Source organism: Ictalurus furcatus, chromosome 19 (assembly GCF_023375685.1).
Source record: "Ictalurus furcatus strain D&B chromosome 19, Billie_1.0, whole genome shotgun sequence".
Classification (NCBI taxonomy): Eukaryota; Metazoa; Chordata; class Actinopteri; order Siluriformes; family Ictaluridae; genus Ictalurus; species Ictalurus furcatus.
In genome coordinates this window covers 24,300,835-24,327,918 of record NC_071273.1, presented here as the reverse complement: position 1 = coordinate 24,327,918, position 27,084 = coordinate 24,300,835, and the positions used below count along the sequence as shown (strand labels likewise).

General features: G+C 41.0%; 1 protein-coding gene across 2 annotated transcripts in view; it reads right to left on the bottom strand.

Moving 5' to 3' along the window:
• Positions 1 to 20,984, bottom strand: part of sema3c (sema domain, immunoglobulin domain (Ig), short basic domain, secreted, (semaphorin) 3C) — a 60,956-nt gene extending 39,972 nt beyond the window's left edge. Inside the window, exons 1-2 of one of the 2 annotated variants that reach the window (XM_053650782.1) lie at positions 20,282 to 20,984; positions 11,386 to 11,498 (exon numbers count right to left, since the gene is read on the bottom strand). In XM_053650782.1, coding sequence (XP_053506757.1) covers positions 11,386 to 11,488 — 103 coding nt within the window. In that variant the 5' untranslated portion in view covers positions 11,489 to 11,498; positions 20,282 to 20,984. Of the gene's footprint in view, positions 1 to 3,194; positions 4,718 to 11,385; positions 11,499 to 20,281 lie in introns of those variants that run through there. The other variant, XM_053650783.1, reaches the window with a different exon arrangement.
• Positions 20,985 to 27,084: the final 6,100 nt, after the last annotated feature.

Genomic DNA, 27,084 nt, shown 5'->3' with positions numbered 1-27,084 from the left:
ATGGAATGATCCATTTAGCCCCAGAATCCACAAGAGCTACACAAAGCAAGCACGGACAGATGAACAGAGGGCCGAGTCACGAGAAGGCTCAGAACCATAGCACCAAAATCCCTGCCATTGATTCAAGTAACAGTACAACAAAATACATCAGCTGCTGCACTCTATCCAGGCATACACGAATTACACCCGGGGAAATCTGCCGCTCACGCTCACCGTCATGACCAGTAACCAGCGGACAAAAAAAAAGGAAAGACAAAAGAAAAAGCTCCAATGAGAAGCAGAAGCAAAAACATGTACAGTGTACTCTCAAGAAGCATGACATTAACTTTTACTGCTGTCACGCCCACAGGGGACTGTAATTAAACACTCACAGCACAATTAAATTTAATACGATAGAAAATTGACGCATTCCTGTATCGTGCGGTTAGAGGCAGGACGCGAGTGCGTGTTTGGGCGAGTCCACAAATCAACATTGTAGTCCATAGTGTAGGTCAAAGAACAGGAAGGGAACGATGGATTCGGATGATCCGTAAACAAAGTTAAACACTAGGCATGAGTAAAAAAAATGTGTCTATATGGAAACAGGAGAACAGAACTCAGAACCTATCTACGGAAATATGCACACAAAAACGCAGGGCAGAAACAGACAATCCGATGAAAGGCTGAACACAGAACAGGTGAACACATTAGGGTAATCAACCACTTTTTGGAAATATTATGACAATTTCTAACTTTCCTAACTACTGAATTGAACTTTCCTAAGTTTTCCCTGCAGGTGCTGACCCACCTGACACCTCGTCACCTTTCCTCACCACACCTCTCCTTCCTTTCATCACTCTCTTTTTACGAGCTGGTGGAAATCTCTCTCCACAGCATGGGACACGACTGAATCACCTGCCTTTAAAGTCACTGCTCCACACTTTCTCCAGTTTTACGAGCTGGAAAAGATCCAGAAGCTCCACCACGCTTTCCACAGAAGGTCCCAGAATCAGTTTCATAGCAGAGAGACGGGGTTTCCAAATGGAATGAACTACCGCAGACCTCCTACTGGAAGATATATGGCACACGTCTGCTACAGCCATGAGATCTCTGTTTGACACGATAAAATGATTTCGAGCATAAAGCCGAAATCATAACGAGATTAACAGCGGGACTTTAAATCACGATTAAAACTAAATCCAAGATCTACAATGTAAAGGACACGATCATGTAAATGAACTGGGAGCTATCATCTGGATTATCAGTTAATGTATAAATTAGCATGTCAATTATTTCTACTTCGGAAAACATCTACATCTAACATCTATCCCCTTTAGGTTCTTATAATAACCAAAGTGATACATAATTAATATTTATTCAAATATTTAATTAGTACAATACAAATTCTGATTCAATTCAATTCGATTTTATTTGTATAGTGCTTTTTACAAAGGACGTTGTCTTAAAGCAGCTTTACAGAAATATATAAACACAGGATAGAGATTTTAAGTGTGTGAGTTTATCCATCCATCTTCTATACCGCTTATCCTTCTTCAGGGTCACGGGGGAACCTGGAGTCTATCCCAGGGAGCATCGGGCACAAGGCGGGGTACACCCTGGACAGGGTGTCGCAGGGTACACTCACATACACACTCACACACCCATTCATACACTATGGACACTTTAGACACGCCAATCAACCTACCATGCATGTCTTTGGATGGATGGATGGATGGATGGATGGAGTTTATCCCTATTGAGTGAGACGGTGGAGATGGTGGTGAGGAAAAACTCCCTAAGATGATATGAGGAAGAAACCTTGAGAGGAACCGGACTCAGAAGGAAACCCGTCCTCATCTGGGTAACAACGGATAGTGTGAAAGTAAAAGAAAGTTCATTATGGTTTATGATTAAGCTGTAGCCACACCCTGATAGACTGATTAAGCTGTAGCCACACCCTGATAGACTGATTAAGCTGTAGTCTCGCCCTGATGGACTCATTAAGCTGTAGTCACGCCCTGACTGACTGTTTAAGCTGTAGCCACACCCTGATAGACTAATTAAGCTGTCGTGACACCCTAACTGACTGATTAAGCTGTAGCCACGCCCTGATAGGCTGATTAAGCTGTAGCCACGCCCTGATAGACTGATTAAGCTGTAGTCACGCCCTGATAGACTGATTAAGCTGTAGTCTCGCCCTGATAGACTGATTAAGCTGTAGTCACGCCCTGACCGACTGATTAATCTGTAGTCACGCCCTGATAAACTGATTAAGCTGTAGCCACGCCCTGATAGACTGATTAAGCTGTCGTGACGCCCTGATAGACTGATTAAGCTGTAGCCACGCCCTCATGGACTCATTATGCTGTAACCACGCCCTGACTGACTGACTGATAAAGCTGTAGCAACGCCCTGATGGACTCATTATGCTGTAACCACACCCTGATGGACTGATTAAACTGTAGCCACGCCCTGATGGACTGATTAAGCTGTAGCCCCGCCCTGACTGACTGATTAATGCATAGCCATGCCCTGATGGACTGATTAAGCTGTAGCCACGCCCTGACTGACTGATTAATGCATAGCCACGCCCTGATGGACTGATTAAGCTGTAGCCCCACCCTGACTGACTGATTAAGCTGTAGCCACGCCCTGATGGACTGATTAAGCTGTAGCCACGCCCTGATAGACTGATTAATCTGTAGCCACGCCCTGATAGGCTGATTAAGCTGTAGCCACACCCTGACAGACTGATTCATCTTTAGCCACGCCTTGATGGACTGATTAATTTGTGGTCACAGTCTGATGGACTGATTAAGCTGTAGCCCCACCCTGAAGGACTGATTAAGCTGTAGCCACGCCCTTATGGGCTGATTAAGCTGTAGCCATGCCCTGATGGACTGATTAGGCCACGCCCTGATGAGCTACCTGATAGGTGTCCCCATCCTCATGGGACAGCGGCCTGACCGGTGACCCTGCCCTTCACCAACACACACAAAATCATTTCAGTCGTTTCAACCCCAAACCCCTCATGGGATAAGCAATGATGGTTAAAACAAAACTAAACTTCTGAAAGCCACTTCTGAATCAGTCATGACACACTCAGACACACACTCAGACATACACACACACAGTCACACACACACACACACACAGAGACACGCGAGCACGCTCCGGTCACGCCGTGTGTGTAAGCAGCATGTTTTAATAATTACTCAGTGAAGTGAGACATAGCCGAGACCCTGAGGTTCATCATCGTCTCCGCTCTTTCCTGGATCTTTAAATTTCCTTTAAACACTTCTCCAGACTGCACATATGGCCTTTCATTCACACGACGGAATCAGGATTGCTGATCTGTGGGCAGATTGTTATCCAAAAAAAAAAAAAAAAAAAAAGCTTTAACGGATCCAGGAACAGCCGGCACGCTCCTAAACGCTTCGTTTGATGAGCTGTCATTAACGTGACCTTTTGGATAAGTGCCTCGTCCAAGTTCAGTCGAGCTCGAGAGAAACGTGGCGCTTTTTTTTTACAACGGTTTAGTTCCAAACCACCATCGAGAACTGAGAGAGAGAGAGAGAAATTGAGAGAAAGACAGAGAGAAAGAAAGACACAGAGAGAGAGAGAAATAGAGAGAGAGCGAGAAAGTGAGAGAAAGACAGAGAGAGAAAGAAAGACAGAGAGAGAAAGAAAGACAGAGAGAGAGAAAGACAGAGAGAGAGAGAGAAAGAGAGAGAGACAGCGAGAGAGAGAGAGAACGAGAGAGAGAGAAAGGTGAAAAAGGAATAAAAAAAATAGAGGAAAGCCATAATGACTGGAAAGTCACATAATAAGAAAGGAATCAAACATTCCACCCAGACAAAACAGAAACAGAAGGAGACCAGGGCAAACACACACACACACACACACACACACACACACACACACACTACAGCAGTCTAACAGTAATCCAACCCTCCAGCTGTCATATCACTGAACCTTAATAAAATATTCAGGTCCAAAATACTAACCTAAAACATTTAAAACATTTTCCATCCAGGACGATCCCCAAAACTCTCATAACTCTACTGTTTGTGTGTTAATTCTCCAGAACAGCAGCGCAGGTTTATATTAATGCGCTCGTTCTAGTGCCTTATCGTTTCTATAGCAACAGCTCGTTCACAGGGACTCGTACAGCTCACACTCCCCATAAATGAACTTTTCTAAAGAGCAAAGAGACTTTTGTTTAACATTTACGGAAGGAGTCTCCAGTGTCAGAGTTTCTCTGTGGTTATCAGGATGTGGAATTCCTCAGCTCGGATGTCTAAAGGACATTTCACTTTAACGGCTGAATAACGTCCACGAGGTCCAAGAATCATTTCTGGAAAGAAACGCTCCTGAGAGATGGACCTGGAAATGTCCTGTACTGCGGTGAGCCGGGAAGAAATGAAACAAACAGCGGTGCCAGAAGTCAGGATTCGGTTTTGGTCAGAAGTGGTTCATCATCAGGTTAAGCTGGGTGTGTTAAAAAAAACACACAGAACGCACGCTTGAAGCTGGACCCAAAGCGCAGGACGTGATGTTTATTAACTCGACTGATGTGGGAGACAAAAGGGCCAGGATTTAATCCAGGTACGAAGGCCAAGCTCATAACAAAGTATTCAGTTCAAACATTATAAAGAATCAGGAAGACGTCCGAATTCCACACACACACACACACACACACACACACACACACACACACACACACACACAGCAGGGTTTTCATTTGTTCCTTACTTACTATTTAGTAATGAATGCTCTCCAGACCAGGAGGGGGCGGTAATCTGTATTAGTATTCAAAAATAAATAAATAAATAAATAAATAAATAAAAGTGCAAGCTGTTGTACTTAAGCAATATCGCACAAGCAAGAATGATCTATTTATTGAAAATCTACGGAAGGAGTCTCCAGTCTCAGCACATCCGTTACAGGTGAAAATAATAAATCTCTTCATCAACATTTAGTAACGTAAGGAAGTGACGCCGAATAGCTCAAAGCCTGCTGTATCATTTACATCCATTTCAACTGCTCGGATATTTCCATGAGGTGGTTTATGCAAACTCCTGCAAACCTAATAACTGTCTCACATCCTGTATTACACGGAGAGCAGGACGTCTAACTGGCCTTAAAAACACAACCCTCAGCATTACGCGCATGTTTAAACCAAACGTCTGGCTGCGTCTGAGCTGTTATTACAGTTTAACCAAAGACCGACTCTTTTTAATGATGGACTGTGCAAATGTTTTGGCTCGAACCTCATCCCGCTACTATTATTCATTATTACAAAAACCACTCCTGAGGAAGTACCGCCAGCTAAGTTTGACTGATGGTCAACCTCCCGTTGGCCCACGTCTTCTGCCGAATATGGCTGCACTTAAAACGCAATGCAAAGACCATATGCCGGAACGTTCTCCAGACCAGGAGGGGGCGGTAATCTGTATTAGCATTGAAATAAGTAAACAAATAAAAAATGTGCAAGCTGTTGCGCTTAAGCAATATCGCACAAGCAAGAGTGCGGTTACACTGAATATTCGGCTAATCGCAGCCCTGCCGGTATTCAGTACAACCACACGATTGTGAGTGCGATGTTGCATATATATACGACAGTTCTATAACAAGAAATTAATAGTGAGTAACTGACATTTCGGACACAATATGTCCTCTTTTTATTTTTGCTCCTATAGCGGAAATAGAGTTGGAAGAAGCCACGCCCACTTTATGGCACATTGGCTAGCTGGCTAGCTAGCTCACAATGATTTGTACGTTCCTGTTAAGGGTGCTTCCAGTGAAACTGGCTTCTCTTCTAATGTTTCATCTTCATCTGACGAGCTTTCGTATGTTAAGTCAAAAAGTTACATTGCTGAAATGTATCGTTTGCCACGTCCGCTGACGATCTCGCTAACTCTACGGTTGTAACGGTTCCGGACTAGGAAGTGGAATTTTAGGTAGCGAATACAGACGAGCGGAGTGATACACAGCGTGAAACATCCCAGTGCGGTTATACTAAATATAAACACACTTGGAACGCCGCCTGAGCGATCAAATTAGTCGACTGGAACTAACTGTTGCATGATAAACAGTATATCAGCCAAAAAATTAGCCTAGCTACCATCTGTGTGGGGAGGAAAAGATAGCTAGCTACAGCAGAGCAGAAGTTCTGAATTTAAACTCTCTGTCACACGTGAGTCTTGAGCGATGTTTGATTGATTACTCTGCACTGATTTGCATGTCTGAACAGCCAATCAGAGAACTCCTGCCTGCCTCCAACCCTGAATCAACACAGATGGGGGCGGAGTTGTGTTAACAGAGCAGGATTATGGGCAACAAAGTCAGCCACGAACGTTAGAAAACTCCAGCTAGTCTGATGGACTACTTAATCAAGTGGGAAACGTCGAGGCTGGAAAATATCTCACCAGGTGGGAAAGATGCTCTTCCAGATCAGATCATAGCAAGCTGGAGTTTTCAGCAAGGTGGGGGTGTCAGGACAGATATGGTGGTTAAATATATTCACACTGGTAGCGAGGCAAGTCCGTTTGGCTCGTATTAGTTTGATGTTCTGTTTAGCTGATTATCAATGACACTGATTCTTTCGTTGTTGACGCGTCATCACTTACGGACCCAATTCAACAGATCTGCTGATGACGCTGTCAGTCTGGCACTTCACCACATTATTCATCGTATGGAATCCCCAAATTAAACAACTCTTCCAAGCGTACTCTTCATAGACTTTAACACAGCTAACCCTGGCAAGGATTTGACTGTGACCTCAGCAACAGAACACAGGTTGTGAATGTGAGTAGCGCATGCTGGTACACCTCAGGGTTGTGTCATCTCCCAACTTCTGTTCTCACGCTTCACAAACTGATTTGAAGTTCTTCAAATATGCAGATGACACCACCATTATATTGGATCGATCTCAGAGAACAACGAGTCGGTCGTCCTACCATAAGGAGGTGGCCCGAGCCGTGACATGGTGCGAGAGCGATGACCTCATTCCCACCACCTTCAATACCAAGCAACTGATTATAGATTTCGGAAAATCCCCAAACCACAATGCTCCTGTTAGAACCGGCAATCAATCAATAACCATCACAGACTCCTGTGCACACACATCAGCAGCTTGCTAAAGTGGAGCTGAATGTGGCCTCAATCATCAAGAAGGCACATCAGGGACTCTACTGTCTCTGTAGAAAGCAGCTATTGATACTTATCCTGATCCTTACATACTCCGTCCTCTGTCTGATATGGAAACTTGGACTCCCACACCAAGAGGACACTGGAAGGCATTGTGCGTAAAGCCTCAGACATAATCAGACATCAGTGCACCTACCATCCGAGCAATCTCTGTACATATAAAATACATCCGATCTAAACATGTCCTCTGACTCCTCCCACCCAGCACATGTCATATTTCAGCTCCTCCAAAAGATCCAGCAAAAGATACAGAGTACTGATATCAACTACAAGCCGCTTCAGAAGAAGCTTCTTTCCCTCTGCCGTCAGAGAACACAGCTCTTCTCTCCTCAGACACTGCTGAAATGTCTCTGCTTCCCCCCACGACCTGTACCGTATTACCGTGCCAGTCATCACTGCTACACTTCAACTCCAACCACTACCACTGCTACTGGTTCCATAAATACTACTGCAGCTTTTTGCACATCTATTCGCTGGCTAATTTTTCCACTTTTTATCTTCTTGTCCTGCAAGTTATTTTGCAAGCTATATACGTATGTATGTATGTGTTCATTACAGTACGTACTGTACGATACATAAAGTGTACTCTTTGGATTATCACCGTCAGTTTGGCTAACGTGCGGTGAATAAAGGCAGGACACAAGTCCATAAACCCTTTGTGTAATTTATTTGAGCTAATCCAAAAATCATCATCGTAATTCATCATTTCAAAATAGAAAACTTGAGCAAGGTCAAAACCAATCCTTCCATCCATCCATTTCATCCACTTTCTGTACCACTTATCCTACACAGGGTCACAGGGAACTCTGGGCAGCTGTGGAGCAGGTGGTAGAGTGGGTTGTCCACTAATCGTAGGGTTGGCGGTTCGATTCCTGGCCCATGTGACTCAACATACCGAAGTGTCCTTGGGCAAGACACTGAACCCCAAGTTGCTCCCGATGGCAAGCTAGCACCAGTGAATGGGTGAATGGGTGAATGAGAACCAGTGAATGAGAACCAGTCTAAAGCGCTTTGTAGAACCACTAAGGTTAAAAAAGTGCTATATAAGTGCAGACCATAAGTGAAGACACCCTGGGCCAATCCATTTCAGGGAACAATCCTACACACACATTCACACACTACAGACAATTTGGGAATGCCAATCAGCCTAGGGACTGGGGAGGAAACTGGAATAACCGAAGGAAACCCCAGAAGCACAGGGACACCATGTAAGCTCCATGCACACAGGGTAGAGGCAGGACTTCAACCAGTAAGCCCCCACTGAACCACCGTGCCCCCAAAACCAATACAATCAACACTTCACTACAAGACACTATAAAGGAGTATAAAGACAAACTAAATCAACAGATGAACTCAGAACACAGACCAATCACAGGGCAGGGAGGAGACAGGACCAGAACACGGTCACATAGCGCTGGAAAATAAATCTCACAGAAGCAACTCAAACAAAAACATGAGCGCAGCACACGCCGTGCACTGAGAAGGAGAATTCCTGACAGTACGATTACATGCACGATAATTAATCAGTACGCGTCACTTCTTGCATGTTTCACAGCGTTTGTACAGGTGTATACATCATGTACTCAGAAAGAAATGCAGTAACTATGATCACATTACCAAAGTCAGAGAAACGTCCAAATAAAGTAAAGCCCTGCACAATTTATAGCCAAAATGTTGTTTTTTTGTAGTCATGATATTATTTTATACTCTGTGTCTGCCAGGTTCAAATTCCTCCAGAGTGAAAACTTTACTTGGCTTATGAACTAATTCCGCGTCTCGGGAATCCTCTGAGAGGAAGGAGTGATAAATTATACTGTGCATCACTTCCAGTTCAACCAGTGTTCAGTTTAACTGGAAAATTCCCTATTAGTTACCATTTAACAGTGTATTTTCATTATTCAGTGGAAACACCGTCATTAAAAACCTTCATTTTAACACTTTTCCTCTTTAGTACCTCACAAGAAAAGGGAGGGATTACGACAAGATATCTATTTTAAGTCTTTTAAAACTGTCTGGGTTAAAATCATAATGAACTCTCATGAGTATAACAGGAGGCGACCATTTAATCTGTTTCACACCATAAAACAGATGGAAAATGAAAGCAGCCCCAGCGCCAGATCAGAGCAGATCAGACACAGTAAGAAGCCTGAGATGGTTGAAAACATGCCATTTGTTCCACATTAGTATAGAATCAGGGGAAAATACCCAGCAGTGAGGATAATCATTACTGAGACCCAGAGGTGACACTACAACTCACACAGTAGAACTGAAATATTCAGAAGAATCTCAGCCATACAGCGTTTTTACTTGGATTTAAAAATATAGATGAAATTTATAACCGAGTGTACAAGCTTCAGGTGAAGAGCAGGTTAGTGTTTGTAGCCTTACTTTCAATCTATTCATATTAAGTATAATGTACAAGTCTAGAGTACAGTAAACTACAGCAAACTATGAATTACAAAAATACAGAACTATGACTCAGAATTACAGTATGCATTACTTTGGAAACTCGGACAGTTTAAACAGATAAAATAGTTGGGGTAAGAAGCAACAAGTGAGACTAATTAACTAATACAAATGCACAATTATGTAACTATAAAGCATGTAGCTATGGACATATGAAATATAAAAATATGTAACTACATGAATGTGGAACTAAATAATATGCAACTAACTACAAAATACAGAAATTACAAAATTGTGGAAATAAGGCACTACAAAATACAAAAATACAAACTCCAACCATGTGTAACTAAGAAACACAGAACTGTGGACCTATAAAATATAGTAATAAATATAATATAGAAATTAAGAACTACGGAAATATGAAACTATGAAATGCAAAAATATGTAACTATTTGAATGCAGAAATAAGAAATACAAGAACTACGGGACTACAGACCGACAGAATTCCATAATATATAACTACAGACCTACAGAATTCCATAATATATAACTACAGACCTACAGAATTCCATAATATATAACTACAGACATACAGAATTCCATAATATATAACTTCAGACCTACAGAATTCCATAATATATAACTTCAGACCTACAGAATTCCATAATATATAACTACTGACCGACAGAATTCCATAATATATAACTACAGACCTACAGAATTCCATATAATATCACTATAGACCTACAGAATTCCATAATATATCACTACAGACCTACAGAATTCCATAAAATATAACTACAGACCTACAGAATTCCATAATATATAACTACACACCTACAGAATTCCATAATATATAACTACAGACCTACAGAATTCCATAATATATCACTACAGAAATATGTAACTATGGAAATACAGAATGGTATGAAATACAAAAATTTGGAACTACGTAATAACAACTACATGCATGCAGAAGTTAGGAATACGAAATTACCAACCTACAAATCAAAGAAAACGTTTTTAAGTTTGGAATTATGGAAATATAAAACTATGAATTACACAAATACATAAATATAGTGCTATGAAACACGTGCCTAAGGAAATTTGGAACTATGAAATACAAAAATAGGTAACTATATATGTGTGTGGTACTAAGAATTACAGGACGATAGAAATATGAACATAAGAAATACAAAAATTCAGAACTACAGAAGTTCATGTCTATGGAAATGTGAACTCGAGAAATATAATAGGCAACTATATAAAAGCTAAGAAATACAGAAAATCAGAACTAGAGAAATACATAACTATGACAGTACGAAACTATGGAATAAAGAAATACAGAACTACATAAATACCGAAATACGGAACTATATAAATACAGAGATACGGAACTATATAAATACAGAGATACGGAACTATATAAATACAGAGATACGGAACTATATAAATACAGAGATACGGAACTATATAAATACAGAGATACGGAACAATTGGCTCAGAATCACAGTGTTACAGATTAGTTCCAAACTAGTCAGCGGTAACAAGCAACAGGTGAATAATGAATTACCATAGCAACAGGGTAACAGGTACACACTATGATGGATAAAATGCTACAAAATCGTGGTACACATGGTTATACATTTCCCACATAATACAGTGTGCATTGTTTATTGCTTCACCAAAAAAAAACAGTCCATACTCAGAGGAAGTGACCTCACATTAACAGGAAGTGAACTTTCTGTCCATAGAAGAGGAAACACAGTACATCACACTATAACTTACCTTGAAAGGGGAGGAAGACTCTGGGCAGCGGCGGAGAGAGAGAGGAGACGAAGGAGACGAAGAGGAGGAGGAGAGGAACCTCCGACCCTGGTGACCTTCCCATGACCTCTGACCTGGAACCAGAGATTCAAATAGTGACTCTAAGAGGAGGGAAAACTATGGATCTTAATTTCTTACTAAAGTGAAAGTATTTGAAAATGATATTTAAGATGTAATCATATTTATATATATTTTTTAACCCTATTTAAGTGTTTATTTATACTTAATTACGCCTGTAAAATCATATTTGTACATATTTATCTTATGTATATGTGCTTATATCTTGGAAGTCAGTTATTTTATTTATGCATATTTATTGTTTAATCATATTCGTTTTCATATTTCTTCATAGATGCTTATCTTTATCTGTATAAAATCACATGTAGATTGATTTATTCATATATATATATATATATTTATCTTCTTTAAATCAAAGAAGATAGACTTTTCTTTTTTTTTAAATCATAATTATATTTTATTTGTACGGATTTATTTTTCAATCCTGCATAGTTATATTTTTTAGGGGTTTTTTTTGCACCTATATTTATGTTTTTGAAATTATATTGATATTTTACTTGTACATATTTATTTTTTAAAATCACATTTGTCTTCTTTTTTATTATGCATAAAGATCTTTTTCAAATTATTGTCAGAAACATGCACTCTTATCTATTTAAAAATGTATTTATATTTTATTTGTACCTGTTCGTCTGTTTTAAATGATATTTCTATCTGTTTAAATGGCATCTACACTACAGATATGATGCCCCGAGTGATTCTGAGTGGAAAGCAACGTCTAACGTCTACATTATGAAGATAAAAGTGTGTGTTTGGCTGAAAGATTCAGACGTTTACACTCTAGTTTCTCAGTCAGGAGGAGGAACTGGCTGTAAAACTCCATCAGATGTGTTTAACACTGAGACGCAGCTCTAATGAAGCGCATGTGTTCTGCTGTTCCTCACTCTCCGCTCCGTAATGAAGGATTTGGCAGAAATACTGGTGTTATAAATATTATCCTGCAAGTCCTGTGATATTTAAAGCGTCTGTTCACAATAAGCCATTGTCCACTCTGCGCACACACACACACACACACGCACACGCACGCACACGCTGGAAATAAGACTCGTGTAATATGTATAAAGAAGAAGCAGAGAAGCGTAAAGTCCCTGTGGGATCAAAGAAATGGGTGTGTTTACTTTCACCTAACAAAAGAAGGGAAGAACACACACTCATGCACACTCACACACACACACTCACACACACTCACACACTCACACACTCTTTTCATGCCATTACAGCACAAAAGCACTTAAATAATACATATACAGAAGTTCACTTTCTGCTCTTCAGAGAGAACACACTGCAGTAAGTTTATAAAGTTTGTGTGTATGTGAGTGTGTGTGTCTGTGTGTGTGTGTGTGTGTGTGAGGACATCTTTCCTCATAGCTAATACATGAAGCATGTAAAAGATTCATACACACTCTGCAGAGGACATTAAACAATCTGAGGTCAATCAACGCCACCCCCCCCCCCAAAAAAAAAAAACATTGTGACATTTTAAAATGTAAAAAGCAACAACAACAAAGTAAATAAATACAAAAATGTACAAATAAAAATACATAAAAATTAAAAATGTTTACAAAATATTTGTTTATACAAATCATATATGTATAAATTATTTACGGAATTATTCATTAATTTTATTATTGTTGTTGTTGTTGTTGTTGTTATTATGTATAAATTTTTTGTTATTAATTTGTCAGTTTAAGAAAAATGTAACATGGTAAATGTGTGTAAAAATTAAAAATACTTAGTATTACATTTAAGAGGAGAAAGAAATAACATAAAAATCACTGCCTAAACACCAGCTGAACAATCTGAGTGGGTGTGGTCTAATATTCTAATAAGCGTACTTGATTGACAGCCTTCTGTCCAATAAAATATAAAATGCTAAGTGTCATATTAAACATCCAACCAAAATTTGAATGAAGATAAAATAAACAACACAGAATCATATCTTAAGCAGTAGTTGAACTGTCCTGGTGGGTGTGGCTTAATATTCTAATGAGCTTGACTGACAGCCATCTTTATGAGACTTTGCCTCCATTGTTAAACATCATTTCTCTCTCTAGATTAGCGTTCACTCACTGGGTTAGCTTTTTATCACCAGATTAGCTTTCTCTCGTTAGATTAGCTTTCTCTCGTTAGATTAGCTTTCTCTCCTTAGATTAGCTTTCTCTCAATACAATAGTTTTCTCTCACTAGATTAGCTTTCTCTCAATACATTAGTTTCCTCTCACTAGATTAGCTTTCAATTGCCAGATTAGCTTTCTCTCGCTAGATTAGCTTTTTCTCAATACATTACTTTTTCCTCACTTTGTTAGCTTTCTCTCACTAGATTAGCATCATCTTGCTAAATTAGCTTTCTCTTGCTAGATTAGCTTTCTCTTGCTAGATTAGCTTTCTCTCACTAGATTAGCTTTCTCTCATTAGATTAGCATTCTCTTGCTAAATTAGCTTTCAATTGCCAGATTAGCTTTCTGTGGGCAGGATGACTTTGTGGGCAGGAATAACCAAGAGCTTAGCGTTTAGCGCCACCCATATTACATACATTTAGTATATTATCATCCCTCTGTGCAGAGATCGGTCAGGTCAGCGACAATTATCTCCGTTGCAGTTTGTAGAGGATGCCGCAGCCAGGCTTCGGACCGGCACCAGTAAAAGGGATCACGTTACTCCAGTGTCATCCTCTCTCTACTGGCTGCCGGTTCAGTATAGGATCCATTTTAAGATTTTATTTTAAGCGGTCTCCAATTTATATCACTAACCTTTCAGGGTTTTATACATCGGCTAGGACGTAGAGATCGACGGATCAAATGTCGTTGGCAGGCCCTCGTTCTAAGAAGAAGTCAAAAACTGAGCGAGCTTTTACAGTCGTTGCTCTGTAAAATTGTGGAACAGTCTTGCACTCGGTATTCGGCAGGCTCCATCTCTAGAGGTTTTTAGGTCTCGGTTGAAAACGTACCTTTTTAACCTAGCTGTTGAAGGAAGGGGATGTTGAGTACGCGTCTCTGCGTCTGTAGGCACGATAACGCTATTGGCTATTTGTGTGTACATTGCTCTATAACTTTTGCTGTTTACTTTTTATACGCTCTTCTTCTAAAACAATTGTGGAGCACTTTGGGAAACAAGGTTGTTTTTAAATGTGCTGTGTAAATAAAGTTGAAAGTATTAACACTCGCTCGTTAGGTATAGCATAGACTTAGATCGTACTGTATAACGATGCTAGGTGGAAAGTGTGACCTATCCAGTTACGTATCAGGTATAGCTAACCTTTGTGTGTGTGTGTGTAAGCATATGAGAAACCATGAAACATTTCAGTGAAATATAATATAAGCACTTGGTGATTTCTTACTTATTTCTTGCACAGCTGCTGAAGACATTAGTGTGTTAAAAGTGATACAGTGTGTGAGCTGAGATTACTGAGAGTAAACCTGACCTTTACACCTCACACCATGAGCTCCACTGCCCTGTAACACACCACCTCATCTCCTCCTCCTCCTCTTCCTGCATCTAAACTACACATCTACACTTACTGTAACGTACAGCGCTGCTGAATTCTGGATTCTGATTGGTCAGAAGGTGTTGAAGACTTCTCTATAAAGTAGCACAGCTGCAAATCACTCATTCGCAGGGACTCGTACAGTGAACACTCCACTTACACGGAGAAAAGAACGCTGACCTGGTGGTAGGGGTTCTGTGTAAAACAGAGAATGTTCTGGACAATGACAAAATAGAGGTATGGTGGTATGTGCAGGTTGAAACTACTATCGAGGTCTCCTTCATTTTAACCGCCCTTTAGGGGGGCACTGTCGTAGTTGTGCTTAACGGTCTAAGCAGTCCGGTAAGACCTGGACCCGCTCGATCCAATCTGGTAAGAGTGGTATAGTCTGCCGCAGACTGGGGCATCAGGCTAGCATTGGATCACGGGGAGCCTGGAGCCTTTCCCAGGGAACTCGGGGTACAAGGCAGGGGACAGCCTGGACGGGGTGCCAACCCATCGCAGGGAACAAATCACACACACTACGGACAATTTAGAAATGCCAATCAGCCTACAATGCATGGCTTTGGACTGGGCTAGGAAACCGGAGTACCATGACCGGAGAACATGCAAACTCCACACACACAGAGCGGAGGCAGGATTCGAACCCCCAACCCCAGCGGTGCGGGGCAAATGTGCTAACCACTAAACAGTTTAGCTAGCCTCAGGTGCACACATTTAACAAGTGTTACTGCAAAAAACATGGCAAGACATTAGGTCAGGTCTGAGAAGATACTGAACACCTTCTTCAGACCAGACATCTTCTACTGTAGGTCTTGAACTGGAGGTAGAGCGATGTATTGATGTACTGAGCAGTCTATACTACTCACTTCAGTGCCTTACTGTCAGTGACTGTGACACAGCTGGTCAGTATGCTCTTCACCGTGCATCTGTAGAAGTTGGTCAGGAGCCAGGACCATGGGTTGACTTTTCTCGGTCCAGTACTAGTAACATCACAAGGAAGGTGGACATTTCGCAAGTGGAGCTCCATTTGGATCAGCCATCTGAATATGGCCCCCAAAAGTGGTAGGACTGTTTGTCTGCCGTCTCCTGCTGTAGAGACGGGGCAAACAGTTGGACATTGAGTGCGGTGAGAGTATAAAGGGTACATCACACAGACCCACTGAGATGACCTTTAACAAAATGCCATTAAAACATGAGCATCAGTGTCCTTCTTGTTCCTTGGGATCTGGGTTTCTGATGTGTCTTCCCCAAGGAAAAATTACTTTCTTGGGACAGACAATTTCTCAGAGTTAAAATTTGGCCTGGGTCTAATCTCCAAGACAGAATCCTCCTGTCTGATGCAGAAGATCTGAGGACAGTGTTTGAGGACAACATTTGAGGAAAGTGTTTGAGGACAATGTTTGAGGACAGTGTTTGAGGAACATAATGAAAGTGTTTGAGGGAAGCGTTTGAGGGAAGCGTTTGAGGGAAGTGTTGGAGGGAAGTGTTTGAGGGAGGTGTTTGAGGGAAGTGTTTGAGGGAAGCGTTTGAGGGAAGCATTGGAGGGAAGCGTTTGAGGGAAGTGTTTGAGGGAAGCGTTTGAGGGAAGTGTTGGAGGGAAGCGTTTGAGGGAGGTGTTTGAGGGAAGCGTTTGAGGGAAGCGTTGGAGGGAAGCGTTTGAGGGAGGTGTTTGAGGGAAGTGTTTGATCAACGTCATGAAAGTGTTTAAGGGAAGCATTTTGGGGAAGCATTTGAGGGAAGTATTTGTGGGAAGAGTCTGAGGAAAGAGTTTGAGGAAAGCATTTGGGGGAAGCGTCTGAAGAAAGCATTTAAGGGAAGTGTTTGGGGGAAGCATCTGAGGAAAGCATTTGGGGGAAGTGTTTGATGGAAGTGAGGGAAGTGTTTGAGGGAAGTGTTTGACTATAAACATCCCATTAGCAGTCTTTGTCGTTCATGAAGAGCTATGCGGGGTGGAGGATGTCCACTGGAGAACCCTACAGTTAAGTTGATAGTGCTCACATGACTGGTAGGAGTCAGAGAGTGTGCTATTTGTCCATTTATGGGTGTAATCTGGCTTTTGAATCGGACGCCTCTGCTCCTCCTTCCAGACCTCCTCTGACCACAGCACTAACGAACAGAACACAAGATCGCTGCAAATTGCTGTGGGACATGAGGAATAAAACACAGCATGTGTTGCTGACACTGGAGACTCATTCCTTCTATAAATATTAAATAAACATTTCCTTACAGAAACGTCACCATATATTCACTTTACACAATCCGATGACATATTAGAACAACTGCGTTAATATAAACCTGTGATTTGCAGCTGTGCTACCGTCAGAGCTAGAACATTAATCAGCACTTTCTGACCAATCGGAGTTTGCTTTTAATCACAAGATCAGGTTTTACTCACTAGTTTGCTAGGTTAGCTTTCGCTCACTAGTTTCCATTCATTCACTAGATTACCGTTGGCTGCTAGGTTATCTGTTCCTTGCTAATTTATTCGTTGCTTGTTATTTTGCTTTTGTTCTCTAGGTTAGAGTTTGCTCACTAGTTTGTTTTCATTCATAAGATTAGCTTTAAAACAGTGCGCTTTCACACATTAGATTAGCATTCGTGCGCTAGCTTGAGTCCGCTCAGTCGGTTAGCTTTTGGTTGATTGCTAGTTTAGGTTTGTTTACTGGGATTGCTAGATTCATTCACTTCCTTCCACCCGCTAGGTTACAAGCTGTTTATTACTACAAGCTTTTATTACAAGCTGTGTGGGCGGGACGAGCGGCATCGCCGTTGTGATTGGTGTGGGTGGGGCTTACACAATGACTAACCCCGCCCACTTTACATGAAACAGGAACGTAAGTGGTTAAAGAGTTCAAGAAAAACATTTGTGAAAATTGCGTGTTGTGTCTTATGTTTTTTATTACTATGGTATTATACGCACTTTAATGGTTCCTCAGGGGTTCTGTGTATAGTTAAACGGTTCTAGAGGTTTTTTTTAAGAGGTTCTACTTGGAACCTTTTGCGAAACGGAAACTGTGCTCCGATTTAGTGTGCTCGATTAAATCTTTTTTTATAATGAGATTTATATTCTATTCACACCACCACTTGGCACGCACACACACACACACACACACACACACACACACAAAGGAAATAGATGTGTGACTGGGACATATGGAAAGAATCACTATAAAACGTTTTTTTTATTATTGAATACTAAATAGCTAAAATTTTCCTTTATAAGAATCGAGTAAACCGTAAAACACTACCATAATTTCACACACACACACACACATACACACACACACAGCCCAAATTAACACAAAGCCTACTTACACTAACTCAATACGAATCGTGTTGTATGAACAAAATCAAAATAATACTCATATTATACAAATGAAATAAATTAAATTAATAGTTAATTACATAATTAATGCAGTAAAACATTTTAGACAGTGATATGTATGTAGTAAAACTCTCAGTGAGTACGCAATATACTAATATGACTGTGCTGTTCATAGGTTTATAACACCGTTATAACAAGAAGCAGTCATTTATGTCATGTACTTTGTATTTCATGACATTTTACATGCGCTACACACACAAACTTCAACTGAACTGAACATATTTTATAACAATATCTCACTCTGGATTAAATGGCTTTCAAAAAGTACCATTCACTGTACATTACATAGTTCTAGTCTGGAGTACTGCACAATTAGAGGTACAGATGGTTCACCTCATACCCAAATTCCACCTGTTTAGGAAAGGGGGCGGGGCATGTAATCTTGGGGTCGTTTCCAAAAATAATTTTCTATTGGTAGTTGTAAAGTAACTTTAGCATTTCCATGTTGTGACTGCTGCTTTAGTATAGAACAAATAACCACAAAGTATTAATGCGTCATTACATATAGGAGCCAATCAGAATCCAGTGTGCAAATGCTCTCCATGATTCGATGTTACAAGCAGGAGAAATGGGGCAGGGTGTGTAATTTTGATGGCATTTTGTAGTTGTAATTAATATATTTATATACTATAATATAAATCCGCACCTTGGAGCCAATAGAAACCAAGCTGGTGGGACTGTATTTAAAAAGAGTGACATCAAACTTCTGCCTTGCCATTTTCTTTGTCACTGAATTAAATACGTAAAACATAAGCTAGCTAGCTATCCAACGTTAACGTTACATTCTGTTTGTGTTCCCTAAAAAAAATTATGTCACATCAGGAAGGACAGAATAATACTCGAACAATATTTACTTGAAAACTGACAGACGAGATTCCGGTGTGACCCGGTCATAAAAAAATAAAAGCCAATCAGAATCCAATATGCAAATACAGTCCATGCAATATAAAAAGGGGTGGAGTTTGTAATATTGAGGCTGTTTCCCATTTTAAAAAATAGCGATTCACTTTCGGTGTCAATTTGCGCAACCTACAAGCCAGTAAAAACCAAGAGGGCGGGGCTGTAAGACTTTTCTTAATTAAAGTCGCTCAAATATTTCAAAATAAAAGCTATCTAACTAACGTTGCCAGAATGTTTGCTCAAGAGAAGCACCGTGTAATATAAGAGCCAATCAGATTCCATTATGCAAATCCTGTCCACGCTAGTCATGCAAAAGGGGCGGGGCTTGGAATGTTGGACAAGTTTTCAAATCAGTAGAAAGCAGAAGTATTTTTTTTAAAGGAAGTGCTAATAATCTAGTACATTTAACTCTTACCGTGAGATTTTCTTTATTACTTAAGAATAAATAAATAAGTCAACAAATAAACAAACCACCGTGTCCCCTAAAATATCATGCCACACCAAACATAACAAAATGAAATTTCGCTTTCGTATTGATCAAAGAGAACCACCAAGTGTTACTGCATCATAAAACATAAGAGCCAGTCAGATTGTAATATGCAAATGTGGTCCATGCTACAGTGTATAAGAAGCAGGAGAAAGTGGGCGGGGCATGTAGCAGTGGAGACGTTTACAACATGTATATTCAATCAAGCAGCATTTCATGATGAAGGTAAAAGTTTTGCCTGAAGATACTTTAAGATTTTTGGTAACAAAAAAAAAGATAAAAATCGAGTGAAATCTGTGGGTCTAATAAAAAATGTTTTATTTAAAGTAAGGACGTCTCGGCTCGGGTTTTAAACACGCGCACTGCTGCGGACGGTAAATTTAGACCGCACTTCTCTCAGCGACTGCTTCAGCATGAGTGACGCCTGCATTGCAGCTTCTTCTCACTCGTTTACCTCTACTCAGAGTCGGCACCTGTTAGTCCACACACACACACACACACACACACACACTTTCCTCACCTTCACACTCTTCCCCGGGGCTCGTCCTGAATCCTGAATCCTCTGAAGTACGACTCCTCTGAGAAGAGTTTTAGTTCCAGCAGCTGAGTCCCGGTCAGTCAGTAACGTCCACACACACTCACACACACACTCACTCAGAGAGACGAGTGAGCCGAGAGCTGAGCTATTCCATACTGAGAGAGAGAAAGAGAGAGAGAGAGAGCGAGAGAGATGAGGAAGCGACAGAAGGAGGGATGGTTTCCGATTACACTTTTCTCCACTTGTGTCCACTTTTTCCCCTCCCTCTCTCTCCTTCTCTCTCTCTCACCCCTCCTTTCTCTCTCTCTCTCTCTCTCTCTCTCTCTTCATCTTTCACTTTCTCTGCCACTCCCCCTCCTCTCTCTCTCTCCCCTCCTCTCACCCTCTCTATTATTCTTTCACTCTCCTTATTTCATCCTCCTCTTTCTCTCTCTCTTTTCCTACTACCTATCCGTCTACCTCCTTATTTCTCTCTCTCGTCCTCCTTCCTCTCTCCTCCTCCTTTCGTTCACCTTCTCGGTCTCTCTCGGACTCTCACTCGCTCTTTTCCTCTCGGTCCCTCTGTTGGTCTTTCTATCTAGCTCCCTCTCTTTCCTCCTCTCGCCCCCTCTATTCTTCCTTCACTCTTTCATCCTCCTCTTCCTTCCCTTCATCTGTCTTTCTCTCTAGCTCCCATCTCTTTCTTTACTTTCTCCGTCTTAATTTCTGATTCTCTCCTTTCATTTTATTTCCTCTCTCTCTCTCTCTCTCTCCTCAGCTACCTCTCCCTTGCACGTCGTAAGACGCTCTCCTGTGTGATGCGTGCTGCGACTCTGTCCCGTCATTGGTCTGTTATCTAATGTGTGCACCTCTTCTGTGTTCATCCCTTGCTTCGTTTCTCATTATATACACGTATATATGATGTGTCCAATGGCTCTGGTAGATTTTCCCTCTTTTTCCAGCTTCAAAACGGCTCGCTTTTCTCCCATAGACAGCTCTCTGGTCTTCATGTTGGTTTATCCTCTTTAGCAACAAATGCAGTCTTTACAGCTGAAACCTAGGACTTAAACCAAGAGTAAACATTCAGAGCTGTTAATTCTTTATCAGTCAGTTTAACAGGGCCCACCTGGGCACCAAGAAACACCTATCAGTTCCAATATATATTCACATGTAGACGTAAATATGAGGAAATTCTGACCTGCCGTCTCACACATCGTTAGATCTCAAACCCAAATGTCTTCAGTGTATAGCCAAAACAACAGAATTGCCTTTGCTGTTCCAATACTTTCGGAGGGGACTGTATATTGTTAGTATATACCGTCAGTACAAGAATATTGTTTTGCACATTTTTTCTCATGTTCACAGAAGAGGAAATCTTTTAGAGTAGTTTAAATGAATGCATTTACAACAATAATAATTTATATTCATATACTATTGTAATCTCACTTTATTTTCAAGATATTACTGTCTTCTCTCTTTTTATCATTCTTTTCTCCTGTTCTCTCACTCCCTCTCTCTTTCTCTCTCACCCGTGATCTGAGAGAGTGCGAGAGAAAAAGCTTTTCGCCTTTCTTTGCTTACTGTACATTCCTCCATCTCTCTCACCCCTCTCCCATCTTTCTCTCTTTTTCCTTATTTCTCTCTCTTCCTCCCTTTCTTCCTCTCTTTCTGTCACTCATTCTTTCTCTCTCTCTTATTTTCCTCTCTCACTCTCGCTATCTATCCTTTCGTACTTTTCTTTTCTCTTTTCTTTTAATTTTCTTCTTCTGTTTATATCTCTCACTAACCCCTCACCCACCTTTCTCTCTCTCTCTCTCTCTCTCCCTTTCTTTTCTCTTTCCTTTTTCTCACCCACTGTGCCATTTCTCTGTATCCCTTTCTTATTCTCTGACTCCCTCTCTCCTTTCCATTTCTCTCCTCTCTCTGTCAATCTGTCTCTCATTCTCACTCGTTCTTCAACGATTTCTGTGTAATCTTTGCTTTTATCCCCCATTTCACCCTGTCTATTATTCTTTCTCTCTCTTTTCCTCCTTCTTTCTCTCTAACCCCACTCTCTCTCTCTCTCTGTCTCTCTCTCTCTCTCTCTCTCTCTGTGTGTGTGTATAGTATTTACCCAGCAGCTCTGCATGACTCATAGAGATTCTATCCACACACACACACAGTTTATAAGTAAACACAGTGAATATTATTATCTTTGGTGATATTACAGTTTGGAGAGTTTATTCCTGAGCGTTATTATCAGAAGCTGCACCGTGGTGAGGGGTTGAAACTCATCCCTTTCTCTGATTTACTGCAGAAACGTGAGGATTTGATTTGTTTAATTTGGCACATGTGTGGAAGACCAAAGGAGAATTAAGTACAGAATGAAGCTCAGACACACACCTGAAACACCAACACGAGTCTCTAAATGGAAATGGAAATGTGTGTGCGTGTGTGTGTGTGTGTGTGTGTGTGTGTGTGTGTGTGTGTACCCTCTTTAGACGCAGCAGAATGTTGACCTCTGTGCACCAATGGGGTCATGTTCGTGCTTACTCTGAGCTGTAATTAAGATGCCCCCTTTTCACACACACATACACACACACACACACACACACACACACACACAGGAGTTGTGTTAGTGTTAGGTATATTGTGTGGCTGAGGTGAATATAATGATGTAAGGATTAGGGTAAGAGTTAGGGTATAGGGAATAGGGTTAGAAGTTTATTTAGGATTAATGTTCAATTAGGGTTTGGAGTGTAGGTTGGGATTGGGGGTTGGGGTTTGGAATTGGATTAGGGGTTGGGGTTTGGAATTGGATTAGGGGTTGGGGTTTGAATTAAGATTAGGGGTTGGGGTTTGGATTTGGATTAGGGGTTGGGGTTTGGATTAATATTAGGGGTTGGGGTTTGGAATTGGATTAGGGGTTGGGGTTTGAATTAAGATTAGGGGTTGGTGTTTGGATTTGGATTAGGGGTTGGGGTTTGGATTAATATTAGGGGTTGAGGTTTGGAATTGGATTGGGGGTTGGGGTTTGGATTAATATTAGGGGTTGAGGTTTGGAATTGGATTGGGGGTTGGGGTTTGGAATTGGATTAGGGGTTGGCGTTTTGAATTGGATTAGGGGTGTGGTTTTGAATTGGATTGGGGTTGGCGTTTTGAATTGGATTAGAGGTTGGGGTTTGGAATTGGATTAGGGGTTGGCGGTTTGGAATTGGATTAGGGGTTGGGGTTTGAATTAAGATTAGGGGTTGGGGTTTGGAATTGGATTAGGGGTTGGGGTTTGGAATTGGATTAGGGGTTGGGGTTTGGAATTGGATTAGGGGTTGGCGTTTTGAATTGGATTAGGGGTTGGGGTTTGGAATTGGATTAGGGGTTGGGGTTTGAATTAAGATTAGGGGTTGGGGTTTGGAATTGGATTAGGGGTTGGGGTTTGGAATTGGATTAGGGGTTGGCGTTTTGAATTGGATTAGGGGTTGGGGTTTGGAATTGGATTAGGGGTTGGCGTTTTGAATTGGATTAGGGGTTGGGGTTTGGAATTGGATTAGGGGTTGGGGTTTGAATTAAGATTAGGGGTTGGGGTTTGAATTAAGATTAGGGGTTGGGGTTTGGATTTGGATTAGGGGTTGGGGTTTGAATTAAGATTAGGGGTTGGGGTTTGGATTAATATTAGGGGTTGGGGTTTGGAATTGGATTAGAGGTTGGGGTTTGAATTGTATTAGGGGTTGGGGTTTGGAATTGGATTAGGGGTTGGAGTTTGGATTAATATTAGGGGTTGGGGTTTGAATTGGATTAGGGGTTGGGGTCTGAATTAAGATTAGGGGTTGGGGTTTGAATTGGATTAGGGGTTGGGGTTTGAATTAAGATTAGGGGTTGGGGTTTGGAATTGGATTAGGGGTTGGGGTTTGGAATTGGATTAGGGGTTGGGGTTTGGATTAATATTAGGGGTTGGGGTTTGGAATTGGATTAGGGGTTGGGGTTTGAATTGGATTAGGGGTCGGGGTTTAGAATTGGATTAGGGGTTGGGGTTTGGATTAATATTAGGGGTTGGGGTTTGAATTGGATTAGGGGTTGGGGTCTGAATTAAGATTAGGGGTTGGGGTCTGAATTAAGATTAGGGGTTGGGGTTTGAATTGGATTAGGGGTTGGGGTTTGAATTAAGATTAGGGGTTTTGGTTTGGAATTGGATTAGGGGTTGGGGTTTGGAATTGGATTAGGGGTTGGGGTTTGGATTAATATTAGGGGTTGGGGTTTGGAATTGGATTAGGGGTTCGGGTTTGAATTGGATTAGGGGTTCGGGTTTGAATTGGATTAGGGGTCGGGGTTTAGAATTGGATTAGGGGTTGGGGTTTGGATTAATATTAGGGGTTGGGGTTTGGAATTGGATTAGGGGTTGGGGTTTGAATTGGATTAGGGGTCGGGGTTTAGAATTGGATTAGGGGTTGGGGTTTGGATTAATATTAGGGGTTGGGGTTTGAATTGGATTAGGGGTTGGGGTCTGAATTAAGATTAGGGGTTGGGGTTTGAATTGGATTAGGGGTTGGGGTTTGAATTGGATTAGGGGTTGGGGTTTGGAATTGGATTAGGGGTTCGGGTTTGAATTGGATTAGGGGTTCGGGTTTGAATTGGATTAGGGGTTCGGGTTTGAATTGGATTAGGGGTCGGGGTTTAGAATTGGATTAGGGGTTGGGGTTTGGATTAATATTAGGGGTTGGGGTTTGAATTGGATTAGGGGTTGGGGTCTGAATTAAGATTAGGGGTTGGGGTTTGGAATTGGATTAGGGGTTGGGGTTTGGATTAAGATTATCCAAACTTCATGTTCATTCTGCATCACAGGCCAGTGTAACAGACATGGAGGAAAGTGGTATCTGTCCTGTCCTCATATATGAGCTCTTAAACATCCACTATGGACTAGTGAGGCTGTGATTGACAGGAGAGAGAGAGAGAGAGAGAGAGAGAGAGAGAGAGAGAGAGATACGCCCCTCCTACCCGGAGAACTCAGCCAGATTTGCCCCCTTGGCTCCTGGCCAGAGAAGGCTGTGATGTCTGTGGGAGTTTTAGTCAGTGATTTGTTTTAACTAAAACTGATTGGTTGGCGAACTGACCCCCAAAAATGATTGACTACTACCCTTGTGTGCATGGATATTGGGTTTGAGTCAGAGCTGGTGTGTGTGTGTGTGTGTGTGTGTGTGTGTGTGTGTGTGTGTGTGAGTGTGTGTGAGGTGTCGGTGTCTCATTGGGTTAATTATAGGTATCTTACAAGATTCAGATCAGTTCACTTTACAAGCAGCATTAAAACTGCCACTTCTACCCAGCATACTGCTAGAAGTGTGTGTGTGTGTGTGTGTGTGTGTGTGTGTGTGTGTGTGTGGCAGAGAGAGACACACACACAAGGAGTGATTGACTATTTTCCAGTGAATCTGTTGTAGCTGGCAAACAGGGCTTAGTAATGCACCACACACACACACACACACACACACACACACACACACACACACACATACAGACAACAGGCGACTATAATCAGTGTGAGAACTGAATCTGCTATGGGTGGAAAGGCTATTTTCCTCTTCCTCCACATAGAAGCATCCATTACACACACACACACACACACACACACACACACGCACACACACACACACGCACACACACACAATCCTAAAACGATAGTGTAGTACAGAGAACAGTAAAAACACCTTGAAGAAACACAATAAACAATTATTTGCAATAATACCCATGCAGAATAAAGAAAATTGAATTGAATTTATTTTTGGTATAAATGAAGCGAATGAAACAATGATTAGTTTCTATTTAGCCACAAACACTAATCATATGATTAAAGGGGAACTCGTACGTTTATTGGCTGAATGTTGGAGATATTTTTGTAATAAGTGTCATTTATAATGAAGTGAATAACTCCCACAGAGATTTTACACACTCACACTGATCCACTTCACAGAAATTCTGCCAGGATTAGTTTGTGTATGTGTGTGTGTGTGCGTGTGTGTGTGTGTGTGTGTGTGTGTGTGTGTGTGTGTCTGATCGTTGTGTCGCGTCCACCCAGATGTTTCCAGATGTTGCGAGATTGTCACGCTGGTGTCAACATGTGGATTAGCATTTGTGACATACATTCACACAAACAATACACATCTGTCTGTCTATCCAGATGTGGTTTTCTTTACGTAGCATCGTGTGTCCCGTCGGCCAGGACCTGGTTTTGGGTTTTAACAGAAACACTACTGTGCATTTTATATAAAATGGTGTGAGAGGGATAAAGGTATTATGTCCGAAACACCATGTGGAGTACGGATCTGCTGTAAAGCTGGTCACTGTAACTCATACAGAGCATGATTATTCATTCATTCATTCATTCATTCATTCATTCATTATACATTCAGGAGTGTGTACATGGCAGCACAGTGTGTGTGTGTGTGTGTGTGTGTGTGTGTGTGTGATCATATTACATATTATTACCTACAATTAATAGTAAAATAAATAAAACAAAAACAAGTAAAAATGAAATAAATAAATAAATAAATAATTGTTTAAGAGACTGAGAGGCATAAACAATATGAAATAATTAATTATATAGTGGGAAAGAAAGAAAGAAAGAAAGAAAGAAAGAAAGAAAGAAAGAAATTAATACATAACAGTTTACAAAGGAAAGAAGTTAGGAAGAAAGAAAGAAAAACTATTTTGAGATGAAAGAAAGAAAGAAACAAACAAACAAAATTATTTTGAGATGAAAGAAGAAAGAAAGAAAGAAAGAAAGAAAGAAAGGGAGAAAAAGAAATATAGAAATGAATACATAACATTTTACAAAGGAA